This window comes from Parasteatoda tepidariorum, chromosome 2 (assembly GCF_043381705.1).
Source record: "Parasteatoda tepidariorum isolate YZ-2023 chromosome 2, CAS_Ptep_4.0, whole genome shotgun sequence".
Classification (NCBI taxonomy): domain Eukaryota; kingdom Metazoa; phylum Arthropoda; class Arachnida; order Araneae; family Theridiidae; genus Parasteatoda; species Parasteatoda tepidariorum.
The window spans coordinates 98477472-98493581 of NC_092205.1; the positions used below are offsets into that span (position 1 = coordinate 98477472).

General features: G+C 27.0%; 1 protein-coding gene across 1 annotated transcript in view; it reads left to right on the forward strand.

The window, feature by feature from the left end:
• The window catches only part of LOC107452042 (transmembrane protein 94-like protein l(2)k05819), a 112383-nt gene that overhangs the window by 7170 nt on the left and 89103 nt on the right, over window positions 1–16110 (forward strand). The window contains exons 4-7 of the mRNA XM_043052039.2: window positions 1300–1493; window positions 3495–3649; window positions 5730–5835; window positions 8250–8447. Of these exons, the coding sequence (XP_042907973.1) occupies window positions 1300–1493; window positions 3495–3649; window positions 5730–5835; window positions 8250–8447 (653 nt within the window). The remainder of the gene's footprint in view (window positions 1–1299; window positions 1494–3494; window positions 3650–5729; window positions 5836–8249; window positions 8448–16110) is intronic.

The following is a 16110-nucleotide window of genomic DNA, read 5'->3' on the forward strand; positions in this document are numbered from 1 at the left end:
TTATTTTGCATTTTGTTAAAGTGTATGGTGCTTTAAAAGTACTTAAAGGGTGTTTATTTTTTGTTGAAAGATTTGGCTTATTAACCCTGAATTAAATTTTTGTGTCATTCTATGAGTTTTATATATGTTCCTACAGAAGTTAATAGGACAGATTTTTTTAATAGGGATGAAAATCAGTTTATCATCAAATTGCATTATGATAGTTAATTTGGGATGATTAGAAAGTAATTAAAGTTAATCACATGCTGTGAAGAAAAGACTGTGTATATTTGATTAAAAATCAAATTTTTATTATAACTTTACTACTTTTGTCTAAATATAAAGACATCTTAATTGTTCAACTGTTAATTTTGTTATCGTGTTATAGTTTATTTCATTTATTTATTAAATCAATTACAATAGGAAGTATAAATATTTAATGTTATTTTCAGTTTAGTTATTTTATCTTTGCCATTTTGCTCCATCCATTTACAATAACGTCACAAATATTTGAATTACTTCAGAAATTTCAAGTCAGAAATAAAAAATAATGAACTAATAGTTTTTTGTGTATTATTTATGAAATAAATGAAACTTGATATTTTGTGTTCTCCTTCCTTCCTTCCTTCCTCACTGGCTCGACAGCCCAGGATGGGCCTTGGCCTTCTCCAGTAGTTTTTTCCAAGCTGTCCTTCTTTTGGCAATGGACTTCCAATTCTTTATTTTTAATATAGATAAATCTTTCTCCAGGGTATCTAGCCATCTGAGATTTGGCCTGCCCCTTCTACGTGTTCCTGTCGGCCGGGCATCAAAAATCTTTTTCACAATACGGTCTTCTTCCATTCTTACTAAGTGGCCTGCCCATTTTATCTTTTGGACCTTAATGAATCTTATGATGTCTGGTTCATTATATGATCGATAGAGTTCTAAATTTGATCTTCTTAACCACTGACCGTTTTTATTAATTCCTCCAAAAATGCACCGTAATATCTGTGTTCTAATCTTTATAAAACCGTTTTGGAGTTTACATCTTAGATTTTATGTCTTTAGATTTCATTTCTTAATATTGATTGTAATTATCCACTTTGCAAAGAAATTGTAGCGTATCTACCACTACAAAAAATAAAATTCCAATTCACAAGTGTATATAAAACATGTCAACTCGATTCTCTCTTGGGGTACCTTTTCATAGGTGAAAGTTGACATTATCGATATCTACTCTCCCCACTAAAACAATCTATTTTTTTGTTGATTGTGCTTTACTTTTTCCCTTATGAGTTAATCTTTCTTTTAAAACATCTGTGTTTTTTAATTTTACAGGAAACAGAAATGTCGAACCAAAGGGTGATCAGTTTCTCAATTTGCATGCTCCCCAATCTCCCTGTATTTCATTGCAGTGGACTTATCGCAGTGGCCAGCTTTTGAATTTACCTTGCTCTCTCTTAGTAGAAGGTGATATCATTTTGATGCGACCTGGGCATCCAGCTCCTGGTTACTGCAGGTCTCTTTACCAAGTCAGTGTTATTCTTAACTTTTAAGCATTTTCATCACATGATATGCAGTCAGCATTGTCAATTTTCATCTCCAATGAAGATCTAGATTAAATCCCATTAAAAATAGCATGTTAATTTCAATATTTTTTTTAATTAAACATTGGACATTCTTTGAATATTATAAACCAATGGTAGAAGGTTATAGTTTACAATAGGAATCCCCTCTTATTTTTGGTGATTTTTTTTATACAAAGGTTGGCACCAAAAAGTAATACATTTTCGTTATGCTTTTTACAAATTTGTTTAAAACACATTAGAGCATTTTATAGTTACAATAAAAATTTAAAACATTTAATAGGACTGTTAATTTAATATGGATTTTATTTTAACATCCATATAAAATAGTTAAGAAAATTGTAATTTTGTTTTCATTACTCAAATATCATTAACGCAAATCATTTTAAATCAATGAAAATAGATCTTATATATGAACTTCATTAAAATGTCTTTTCAGTCTTGTTCGCAATCTTTCAAGTTCCATCGAATCTGGGTACAAACCTCTCCACATAAATTCAACAAAATCACAATCAAAGATTTCTTCGGATTTCTTGGCACAAATTTTGCTTGCATAATTCTCATTTGATTTGGCTTCACATGCCCTCAATTTTATTGGGATAGTCACCAGTCCCAAGATCAGCTGAGTTCAATGAATGATTATCCACTATCAGATTGATGCAGAGAATCTTCTTTCCAAATTTCAAGCAAAGTCTCTTTCATGAAATCTTCTATAGCCCCCAGAAAATATTTACCATTCACTCATCTATCACAATTATATTTTCTCTTACTGAACTTTGAATTTTCACAGCCATGCCAGGACCTCCAATAAATTTACTCTTTTTCACACGTATATCAATACACACTTCTTTACAAGAATTATGCCAAATAACCACAGTTTCCTCAGAGACCATTTACAACAATGAACATTTTTACATTTCTCCAAGACAAACCCATTCATAGCCATCCTTTTGTTTAATCAAATGCATATCTTTCATTCAAACAGGACAAAAAGAATGACTAATCAAACCTTCATGATACCTACTAATGGATCCTAATTAGTCAAAAATAGCTTTCTTAATCTTTTTCTTCAGTTCTTTTTTAGCAAAAAAAAGTTTATTTTAATTTTATTTAAAGTTCATTAAAATTTGTTATGAAATGTCATGATTTTAGCTATTTTTAAAGAAAAAAATCATGAAAGGTCATGGATTTAGGTAGCCCAAAAGTCTAATTTTTAAAATGGAATCCCCCCCCCCTAATTTCATGGTATATCGAATATCTGAATTTGTAACAAAATCCCCACTCACAGTCATATTTTATTAATATTATAAAATATTTTTATCATGCTCATTTAAAATTATGGTGTTCTTTCAACCGAAAAAACATCATTTCTAGAGCGAACTATCTTTTAAACTTCTGTTATTTCAGAATTTTTGTTATTTTTTATTTTATTTTATCAATTTGAAATTCTAGCTGAAGCAAGCCAGTCATTGGCGAAATTTTTTTATTTGAAAATGAGAACAGAAAAATCAGGACTATTTCTTTCTGATACACAAGAAAAGTTTCTTTAGAATATAATTCTGCAGAAAAAGAATTTTTTGCTTCTGTATTTTTTTCAGCTATTTTATTGCTTCAATTCTTTCTCTACTCTGTTTTCTTAAATTTAAAATCTATAAATATGAAGATGCAGAGTATAACAGTTTTGTTTATACTTATCATTTCAATTATTTTTCCTTTTAAAATTATTGTTGTGTTTTTGTCAGAGAGAATAGTAACTTCGTTAAGTCATGAAAAATTTTTAGAATTAGTCTTGAAAAGTCATTGATTTGAAAATCTAAAATGTAGCAGATACCCTGCATATAATTCTTTTTTTCTTTTAATTGAAAAACTTATTACTAGTTTAGAAAATCAAACTGTTGAGAGATTTTATAATTAACTACATGCATAATGTTTTCTATTTTATTGTAGTCCTCAAATGGTGTGCAGCAGCATCTAAAGCGTGGTCAAATATTTACAACTATTGATGAAGAATTTTCTGAAGAATTCAATAGTCCTCGACTGAGAAAGCCTGCAGAATCATTGGAATTTGTGATGCTGGAAACTCCTTTTATTTATGGATTAAGGTTAATTATTATTTCTTTTTTTACTTACAACTATTCTTATCCACAATTTTATAATTATGTGCAGAATTTAATTTTCACTTACTATACTATTTTTATTTATTTATTATATTTTTATATTCTTTTACTGACCTTCTATTACTAAATGAAAAATTTAATTAATTTCTTTTGAATTCAATGAAATCTTTCAAAGTACTTGCACAAGCATTCAGTATGATCTATTTTGACCTTGTTTCAACAAAATGCCAAATTTAATATTTTTTATGTATAAATATTTCATTTATTTTTTTTTTTGCTCCAAGTTTTCATTTTTGCAATTGTTTTAAAGTGGGACATGGATAGCCTGGTTGGTAGGGCATTGGCCCCCTGTCCAAGAGATTGTGGGTTTTCTCCCTGCAGGTTGAAGACTTACCGTGTAGTAAATGGTGATTGGTGCACGTTATATCTGTCAGGTCACAAAGTCCTCCATGTTCCCATAGCAAATCATACTTCTGGGGGTACTTATCCAGAAGTTTCCTTGCGTTCAGGATTGGTTCAAAATTTCAAGGCTACAGAGTTGCTAAAGTTGTTTTAAGGCTAAAGTTATTTTAATGTAGGCTGATATTCAACCACAAGTAGTATTGAAGACAACTTGAGAGTATATGAGAGATCTTTTAAAATAGCTTAAAGCAGAATATGTATTTTTTATAATTTTATTTAGAAATAAAGTTTTAATTTTTTTTTAAAAAAAGAAAAGAAAAAAAAACCTGTACTGAATCAAGATTTGTTCATTTGTTTGTGTTTTTAACTGACGTATGAAATGAATTTTAAAGACCAACAAGCAAGCAGATTTTACAGTTAATGTTCAATCATGCTACAACTACTTTTCTGTGGTTGTTTTGTTGAGTTAATAAGATGCACACATGATTCACATGAATTTGAACCATTCAAATATATTTTCTCATATTTAAGTGGATTATAATTGAAAGCAATGTTTATAAAACATTGAATTAATTGTCTTCTTATTATAAAATGCCTTTTCATTAACATGTACATTAAGTACACATTTTTTTTGTCAACTGTATAGTTATTATTAAGTTTAGAACATGATTAATACAAGTATAACAAGCAAAAATCATTTCATGATTATTGATATTATTACATTTATTATCAACAAGTACGCTCTACCTTTCTACATTCAGATTTTATTAATTAAATATTTTTGATCTAATTACAAATTTGTTGAAGGAAAAGAAAATAATTTTTTTCATCAAAATTTTTAAAAATTAGTTTGTGTTACATAGACAGTACTGTTAGAAACACAAATCAAGCAGAAAACAAAGAATATTTAAAGATATGTATGTTAGCAAAATAGCACTTCATCAGGGAGCATGCTGTCTCTGTCTGCCAACATACAGGAGCTTTTCTGTCGCCAGTGGTAATACCAAAAACTGACTGCATCCCGAGGTTCCATAATGGCTTAACGAAATAAAAAAAAAGCAATTAAAAATTGAAATGTAAATGTTATGAAAAATGAATTATATAGAAACACAATTCAAAAGTACACACTAATTAATAAAATTAAAAAAATTTTAATCAAATCAATTAAAAAAGATTTAAAAAAAATTATATTTTCACTAATTCTGCTATAAAGAGAGAATTTACTGTTTCTGAATTTCATTAATTTGTTATTTAAATTTAACATTTTTTTTCTTACAAATTAATTATCACTCAGGGATAACATTTATTTTCCTATTGATAAAATAACTAATGATTAATAATAGCAACTTAATTAATTATCCAGTTATATTATCATGTAATTTGGGCTTGTTCTCGTTCAAACTGGGTAACTGGAATTTTAGCTTTTAGACGTAATAAGCTTTTAGATGAAACATGTTTTGTTGATTTAACTCTTCATTATTAAAATATAAATGCATCTTTGTGCACACAGTACATTACAATGTTGTTTAATTAATCATTTTTTATTGGCAAAGTATTGCATAATGTGTTTGAGAATTATACTTTATTTATATTTCAAAATACCTATTTCCAAATTAAAATTAACACTGGCATATATTAATGTATAATTTAACCAACTTTTCAGGTTTGCATTAAAAAATTCTCTTGGAAAACCTGTTACTCTTTTCAACAAAGAATATCAAGCAGTTGTGTTTTTTTATTTTGAAAAAATTTTAATACCAATTGTTTTGGTAAGTTATATTTTATTATTACTACTTCTTTTGCATTTTGCTGAGATTTTTTTTTGAAATTTGTCATATTTTTTTTTAAATTTGTATACCTCCTTCTAAAGATAGTCACCTATAACTAAGTCTAAAGAAATTGTTTGCTTGCATAAATAATATTGACTCATTTAAAATTTTCTTTCTTACTGAAGCAACTAAAGAAATGTAATCAATTACTTAAAATCTCCAATTGTAGGGGTGTGCAATCTGTGGTCTGAGGATTAAATATAGTCCTTGAATGTTCAATTTTCAGTACTTTGTCTTCTAACCAATAATTAATTAGAAAAGACTAAGTAGCATAAAAATAAATTTAAACTGTTTTTCAACTGATTTCAATATTTTTAAAAAAAAAAACTGAAATTATAACCTTAAATTTTTTTATGTAGATGATTTAATTCAGAATGTTAATTTTAAATATTCTAATATTTCAGTTTTTTGAAAGGAAATTTTCTTTAATAGAAACATGTTCAAAACAAATGTATGTACTTTAATGTTTATTTCAATATCAAAAGTTTCAGAATGAAGACAAATCGTGCAAAAGTTTAAATCATGCATTTGACATTTTTATTTTTTTCAAAGAACTGTCCTCTAACTAAAATATGTTCAAAACATTTGTAGTTTACAGATTTATTTAAGAATTGAAGATGCAAACAATATTATTGTAAAGAAAGTGGAAAACCTTTTAGAATTTTAACAAAGACAAAGTGTTTAAATTTAAATTATGCATAGAACATTTTAATTTTTTTAAAGCCAAATTATGTTCAAAAAGCATCTAGTTTAAAGATTTATCTTAAAAATAAAGAGGCAAACAATTTTTCTGTAAAGAAAGTAGAAACCCTGTTAGAATTTAATTTTGATAACACAGACAAAGTATACAAGAGTTTTAATGCTATGCATATACTTTGCCTTTTAATTTTGAAAGCAATTTAATATTCTAAATAATCTAAAGACTAATCAAGTTAAAATTGATTGATATAAAGACTCAATTCTTTGTGACTCTAGAAAACCATCTAGATTAATTTTTTTGTAATATAATTTTTGAAATCACAGCAATACAATTCTCTGCTTTTTTTTTGTTTTGCTATGTATGGGTATTTTTGTGATAGTCAAGCGCAAGGTATGGGTGCGATTTTTATTTAATTTATATTTTATTTAATTTTTATGTGTTTAAAAAAAGAAAAAAACATTTGGTCTTCTTTTTTGGCAACTTTTTGCTTACGTCCGGCTAACTGAAAATTACCAAAATATGAATGGTAAAAGAAACTTTTATTAAAATAAAGTTTTATTTTTATTTTTCTGTAAATGATAATAAGAAAGTGAACTAAATTTAGAAAGTAACTTTTTTTAAAGCAAACTTTGTATAAACTTGAAAGTAAACTTGATGTATTTGTTAATGATAAATTAGGAAAATTCTGCTGGATTATAAATTTCTTTGCGGACTTTTTATGTTAAACTATTATTTCAGGCCATTGTGTTGTGTGCTATGCTAGATGCCATTTTGTGATGTTTAGCAATCAACCAATAGAAAAGTATTTTTGTTAGTGTTCATGTAGAATTTTACAAAGTTAACAATCTAATTATGGGTCAAGTAGTGGCTAATAATAATAGCTTTATGAAGGGGAAAGGGCACTTCAAATTTTTAAAATGTTTCCAAACACTCTCGACCTACATTCAGCATTATAAGATGTAGACATTCTAAGATTCTATGTAAAATTATAATTATCAGATGATACTATGCAGCTGTGTTGTTTTTACTCGGATGAAACCGGTTTGCATTTGTTTACGCTCTTGTATCAGTTGGTTAACATTGTAATGCAATACGTTGAAAATAAATACAATAAGGAAGTATATAAAAAATCTCCTGAAAAAAAAAACCCATTGCAGGTATGTTTAAATATAAAAGTATTGCCTATAAACTCGTGCAAAACATGTAATAATTTAAAAACTACAGTGCATATAATAATTTGGTCGAATTATTGTAATATACTAATATAATACCTGATATAATAAATATTCTGTATTTATATAATGTATCGTCTAACTTATCCAATCGTCGAATTTATATTATAATTTATATTATCTAGTTTAACCAATTGATATACTAACATAAACAAGTGCAAACAAGGTCTCAGTCGCTTAAAAACAATTCAGCTCTGTAGTATCACCTGATAATTAAGAATTTACATGGAATCACATAGTGCGTCCAATAATTTGACCAGGAACTGAAGTTAAATTTTTAAACATATACTGACATGTTCTTTTTAATGTTATCTGAAGCCCTTAACTTTGATTTTTCCCTATTTACTTTACTTTTTATATATGTTTTGCAGAACGTTTCTCAATGGAACATGTATATATGAATGATTTCTTTTTACATGCAGGTTGTCACTATGTGCATTGGAGTCGTTCGTTGCATTTATTTTGAATCGGAGCATGATGAATGGGCAGAGCATCTCTTACTTCGCCCCGTTTGTGCTCTCCTTCCCCTCGTCCCCATCTCTTTTCCTTTGTGCTGGATTATATTGAATGCTTTTGGAAACTCATATTTATTAGCCATTGTCAACTCCAAACAGTGTCTAGTGAGTATTAAATATTAATTATAAATTTAAACATTTATTGTCTTGCATTCTTTGTTTTGTCACCTCTCTCATGGTGTGTAACATTTTTAAAAAGTGCTTAAAGGTACTTCGTTTTGATTTTTGTTTCTTTAAAGCCTTTAAAGGTGCTTTTCTCATTAGGTGTTTTTAAAAAGTGCTAATTTTCCCTGTTCGAAAATGTGTTTGTTTTCTTCACCATGTCGACTTTCGCCACGTATGATGCAAAAGCGTGCTTTTCACATTGTTTTATTCAATGTTTTCACAATTCATTCAACTAGAGTCCATTTTGGCCTATCGTCGGTCCATAGCGTGTGAAAGCTCCAATCATTTTACATGTTTGATGAAATACTTGGGAGTCTGCGTGTGCGTCTACTGAGCTGGGTTCTGTGAGATTATTGCACTCTCATGTGCAATTCTACTGCATTTTGCAAAATATTCTCAATTTCAGTGTCGTCATTTTCCACCCTCTGAAATCAAACCAAAAAAATCTCTTGATTATTTTATGGTGGCTAGTATAATCAAGAAAAGAGTTCTTTGTCAGAAACTAGTTATTTTATCATGATCATGTAAAGTATTTGAAAATTATTTTGCATTTTGTTAATGTATATGCTTAAAAATATTTTTTGAATGCTTGGAAAGTACTTAAAAGGTGCTTATTTTTTGTTGAAAGATTTGACTATGCACCCTGTCTCTATGATAACTTATGTAACGTAGATTCAATGGAACATGTTCTAAATCTCTTCTACTAAAAAGTAATAAACATTTGTTTGATTATAGACTTACCAAATAATTAAGTTGATAGTTTATTCATAGCACCGTAATTCTTTGCTTTAAATTTTTTGATTCTTAGTGGGTTTCTACTGGTCTTAACCCATTTTCAGCCAAAGGTGTGCAAACGCACCATTTCAGTAAAAAAAATTTATTAACACTGTGACATATATTTTTCACTAATTTCATCTTTCTGCTGTTGTCGAGGGTTCTGAAGACATCCATAAATTATGAGTAATTCAATTGGAATAACCACTTTCTGTTGAGAAATTTCACGCTATGCTTATGAACTTAAAATCTAAAAATTAAAAAGAAATAAAGAAGCTGCTTTTTAAGTAAGCTATCATAAAAACAACACAATTATGTTCAATTATCTTATTTAACATGTAATCCAGAATTTGATGTGGTAACCTTACCAGTACACAATTCCTGAAAACCAGGGCACTTTTTGAACCTATTTTAAAAAAACGTACTTGGTGCTTTGAAATTTTTTTTTATAGAGTTGCATCATACGAAAAGAGCACAAAAATAACTGGCTAACTTTCTATGAGCCACTATAACAAAAACTTAATACAGTAGAAGCTTAATTTATTATTTCTCATGGGAGCATTCTTTGCGGACAATAAATGTGGCAAAACAATAAATGATAAACTAAATAATTAATAATAAAAATTTATGTTTAACCGATTGTTGCGAAAATTCTCAAAAAACGTATTTATATTACTCAACTATAATCTAAACTACGAACTCACAATAATTATGAATAAATCGTAATAGTTGGCACAGCTACATAAGTAATCTTAAACAAGGATTTCTGTTTTTCAGACAAAGGGAGTGCATGGACCGAGGAGATGAAAAAAACCAAATCACTTGAGCAAAAAAGAAAAACTCGAACTATTCAAATTTTTTAACTTAAAACAGTTACTGACAAACAAAATTTTTTGAAAATGTATAATTATTCCTTTTGAAATTCATCATATGTTTGTATGATGGATTAAAGTAGTAAGTTAGTAAATAAAAAAAATAATGAAACAAATTTCATAAAAAAGCAGGTGTTCAACCTATAGGCAGCATTTTATTTCTTTTATAAAATATAATTTTTCACACACAATTTTTTTTGTGTCTTAATGAATGTAACGTAAGCATATTTCAATGAAAATATTACCACATTTTATAAAATTTCTATTCTTGGCCTAAAAGAAACCATACACCAAAAGAAACCATAAAACAAACCTTTAAGGCCTGTTTATTCAGTCTTGTTTATACATATTGGTCCAAGATTGTTTGAAATGGATGGAAACATGTTTTGCTTGGAGCTTAGATTGTTTTAACGATCATCCAAGTTCTTGGTCAAAGCCTTTGGAAGAAAAGAGAAGATGTTCTTCTTTCCATCCAAGTTTTTCCTTCTGTAACTAATCTGCTTCTAATGTTTTATGATGTCAGCGAGCGGATATCATTTGTTGATCCTTTTATTTTGCTGCAAATTTTCATGTATTCAAGTCTAAATAAATTAATCTGTTAGGATCCATTTCTGTTATTACGATTTTATTTAACTTTATTTTGTAATTTTGCCTTCATGTAAGTATTGTTTTAATAATCTTGAATATTAACAATGTGCATGTGCTGGTTTTCCACCTAACCAATCAGTGACACTTTCAAGAACATGTACTGTATAAACAGGCCTTTAGAAAGTGCTTATATGTATTTATTTTAACCTTCCAATTAGAGGAACTATGAAAAGTACTTATTTTTCTTTAGTTGTTCTTAGAAAGTGCTTGTTTTCCTTCTAAGACAAAATTAAATTTTAATCAAAATTAAAAATTAACTATTTGTTCAAATGAATAAATTTTTTATAGCCTTATTATCTGATTTCATTTTAGTATCAAGTGATGAATTAAACTATATGGAAGGATAAACTATGTAACTAAACTATATAAATTGGTGATAAATTAAAAACAACTATGCTGAAATGATATGTATGGGTATACATGCCCATATTTAAATTCATGTTTAAATAAAAGGGCTAAGCGTGCTGTTGGCTTATTTTGAACATTTTATGGAAATTTAAAGCTTGACTCAAAAGTTGAATTGTATGGATAGTATCATATTAATTTGTTCTATATAAAATAAAAAAATGTTATCAATTTATGTACCTTTTTTAAGTCCTTGTATGAATCAAAGTTTCCTTCCCTATGGTAATTGTCTCTATCAGAAATATAGTTTAAATTCATTTAGTATAAAGTTATAAATGTCATAAATTTTAATTTTATGGCTCATTTTTAAAATTAAAAATTATCTAGTTGGGATAAATACTATTCTAAAAATTTCTTAACCATGTAAATCTTTAAGTTTTATCAGCATCTATATTATACAATTAATATCAAAAGTATTTAAAAGCTAGTATGTGCATTAGTTTAATAAATTGCTAAAAATACTCATATTTTAAAATATGAAAAATTCATTTATGAGTTATGAAAGTGCAGTTTTCTTTAATTTAATTTAATTTTGTGAAGGAGCAATTTTTTAAACATGATTTTTGATTCATGAAATTGAATTTTGTATGGGAGTCAGCTACCCGAATTACCCCTGCTATGAATCAAACTAAGCTGAAAAGGGGTTTAACTCCCAATTTAATATGAAAGACACGTATTAAATTGGGAAATAGGGATTTTAAAATGCTTTATCATAAAGTCTTAGAAATTGCTTTTACATTTACTTGGAAATAAGGAAAGTTTACAGATGGTTCTTCGATCAAGTATGCAAAAAAATAAATGAATTAATTAACTAATTAAAAAATAAACAAGATATGACAAAATTTTAAGAAACATAATTTTTAAGTGTGCTAAAAAAAGATTATCACCACTGAAAATATTACCATGTCTTTTGAAAATGATAAATACTAGGTTTTTTTATGTTTAGAATATTATCATTTGCATAAATAAAATTATTTCCTTCTTTTCTGGTCCTCTAAAAAATGTAGTTTTTAAAATTTGTATTTGATTTATTTAGTTAATTGCTATTTACTTAGTTTATATATTACTTTGCGTTTTTTAGTAATTCAGACAAAATAAATATGAAAGAAACATATACAACCGTAACTTGGCTTTATTTGAATTCTCATTTAAATCAATTATCCCCACATAACTGCACTCAAGTAGTAATATAAAGTTATTCTTATATAAATCCATCTGATATAAATGTCATAAATTTGACAAATCAATTTGCGTTTTTTTAGGTCCTTATTTAAACCAATATTTCCTCCTAATAATTGTCTCTATTGGGAATATAGAGTTATCTTCATAGAAAGTCACTCTGTCTAGCATTATAAATGTTGTCAATTTCAAAAATCAGTATTCCTTTATCAAGTCCTCGTATGAATCACTATATCCTCATAGTAATTGTCTCTATTAGGAATATAGCATTATCCTTAAATAAATTTGCTCTGAATGAAATTATAAATGTCATCATCCTCAATTCAGTAACGTTTCAGTTTTAGAGTCTCTTATAAATCAATATATCCTCATAGTAATTGTCTCTATTAAGAATATTGAATTATCCTCATATAAATTCACTCTATAAAGTTATAAGTGTCACCAATTTCAAAAATCAGTACTCCTTTATCAAGTCCTCATATGAATCACTATATCCTCATAGTAAATGTCCCTATCAGGAATATAGAATTATCCGTGTATAATTTCACTCAGTGTAAAATTATAAAAATCATCAATTCAGAAAATGAATGTCACTTTGTTAAGTCTTCATACAAATCGTGTCCTCATAGCAACTGTCCCTATTAGGAATGTCATCACATGAATTCACTCAGTCTTAAATTATAAATGTCAGTAATTTAGCAAATCAGTATGCCTTTATTAGGTCGTCGTATAACTCTACTTGTAAATCTTTGTCTAAAGTCATAAATACTTCATAATCATCCATAAATCCATGAAAATTCATCATCATAACAATCCATTATTCATCGTATAAATCTGTAATGAATTTGTCAGTTCTACTATAAACTTCTTCTCCATATCACTGAAATTAAAGAAATTAATTATAATTTTAATAAATGCAAATATTTATATCGAAGTATAGCATCTTAAAATTTAGATTCAATGATTGAAAGCTTTTAAATGTGCTGAATGTAAAAACCTTTAGGGTTTATTCCTAATTATATAAAAGATATATTCTAAAGCCTATTAGAATTCCTAATTATATATTTTTTTGAGTTTTTACTTATTTATTTTTGTTATATAAAGAAAGTTTGAGCAAGAATATATTATCAGAATTTTAAAATACTAGGTTTATTATATAAAATGACATACAGAATTGAACATGAAGAAATATGCATTATTATTGTTCTAAATTATTCAAACATAAAATTTTAGTTTAATTTCTAATTTTGATAAATTTTATTCCCTCAAAGTTGTAATAATAATTTAGGACAGTTTTAGAAATATGTTGCAAAATTGCAATTTTGTCATAATTTTTAAAGGTGTTTCATTTGAAATATAAAAGGAAATCAAAGGACAGTCCCTAAAATAATTTTTACTTTAGATTTTAAAAAAGAGATATGTAATAAAATACAATTTTAAATTGATTTAAGCATTATTATTTTAAGTTTTTTTTAACTTCAAGAAATTGTTTAAAAAATTGTTTTTGGATCTATAAAACTTTAAAAGTCTTTGTGAAATCCATTCTATATTGAACTATTTTTAGTAGATATACACATTCTTACTATGACAGTGTAATGTAATATTTTCTAAAGACATGTATAATTTATCCTCCGTTGCATAGAAATTTTTCAAGGTCGTAATGTTTGTTTTAACATTGGAAAAATGCGTACTTTTTTATTTTCAAGTAGGAAAATAGTATTCATTGCTTGATTTGAAAAATGTACTGCAGTTTTACTATCCTTTTAAAATTAATATTAAGGGTAGAAAAAAAGAAATTTGATACTTTAATTGTACTTCTTTGTATTATAACAATAAATTAAATTTAGAACTAATCAAACTAAAATTGAAAGTCTCATTTTACCTTAGTTCATTCAAATCATCTAATGAGCTGTATAACTCATTCTTCTCACTCATGGTTGAAATATTTTCACATTCTTTTTTGTAATCACTCTTCTGGTTGTCAATATTTGAGATGTCATAATTCGGTGTGTCCATATTTGGGCTTGTCAATATTTAGGATGTCAATAATCGAAAGGTTAATAGTTGAGCTGTCAACATTTAGGCTGTCAATAAACTGATTGTCAATATTTTAGCTGTCTATATTAAACCTGTCAATATTCAAAATGTCTATATTTCAGGCGTCAGTTTTCGAGATGTCAATTTTTGAGATGTCATTATTCAATAAGTCAATATTCGGGATGTCATTATTCAAGATGTCAATATTCGGAATGTCATTATTCAAGAAGTCAATATTCGAGATGTCAATTTTTGAGATGTCGTTCTTCAAGATGTCAATATTCGATATGTCAATATTTGGAATGTCATTATTCGAGATGTCGTTATTCAGGATGTCAATTTTCGTGATGTCATTATTCGTGATGTCATTATTCATAATGTCAATATTTGTGATGTCAATTTTCAGGATGTCAATATTCGTGATGTCGTTATTCAGAATGTCAATATTCGTTATATCATTATTTGAGATGTCATTATTCAGGATGTCAATATTCATGATGTCAATTTTCGGGATGTCATTATTCGTGGTGTCATTATTCGTGATGTCAATATTCAGATGTCATTATTCGTGATGTTGTTATTCAGGATGTCAATATTCGGGATGTCAATTTTCGGGATGTCAATATTCTAGATGTCAATATTGGGGCTGTCCATAATCAATTTGTCAGTTCATCAATGAACTTCTTCGAAATGTCACTGAAATTAAAGTAATTAATTTTAGTTTGAAGGAACGCAAAGATTTCTATCAATGTGTAGTATATTAATATTTATAATTTAGATTTAATGATTAATAGATTTAGATTAAATAAAGACCTTGGGTTTCTTTTTTTTTGTAATTATATGAAGTATATATTCCAAAACATAATCATTCTTAAATACAATGTTTTTTGCGAAAAAAAAGTTTGTACAGGAATACATTATTAGAATTTCAAAGTACTATGCTCAATATATAAAATTATTTGACATTCAGTTTGCTGAAAATAACCTATCTTGCAATTCTGAATGTGATACTTTCTAAAGATTTTTTTTTACAAAATAATTGTCATAAAGCTTTATTAAATCCAGTTCTACAGAAAATAAAAATTAAAGTTACTATTAATTATTAATTAAAGCAAACATATAGAGATTAAGATTCCTTTGAGCTTGAACTAAGCGTTATTTTTATTTGATTTATGTTACTCAAATGTAAAACATTTAATAGTTTTCTGATTTTGATGCATTTTATTCTTTTTAAGTTCTAATAATGTTATTTCAAATTTTTCGAAATATCATGCAAAAAATTTTAAACTACAAAACTTTTATTTTTAAGTATACATATTGTTCAATATTAACCCCTATTGAAAATACTGATTTTTAGAGTCTTTAAGTAGTGGAACTAAAAAAGCATGCCCATTAAGGGTCAAAGAATAATAATTAAATTAAGAGTTAAGAATAATTTTTGTATCAAGAATCATTAAGAATATTCATATATTAATATAGTTGTATTTTATTTTATATATTAATTGAATAATCATATTTAAATCAAGAAAAGTTAGTATTAGGTCAAGTCAATCATTATAAAACTACTTGCATAAAAATTCATAACAATTGCACGTTTTAATAGAGCACCAGGATTTCAAATGATTTTTATCCATTTCCTTAAATCTTTGAGCCCAGTAGTTTTAATTGAATTCAAAATGTTTCATTAA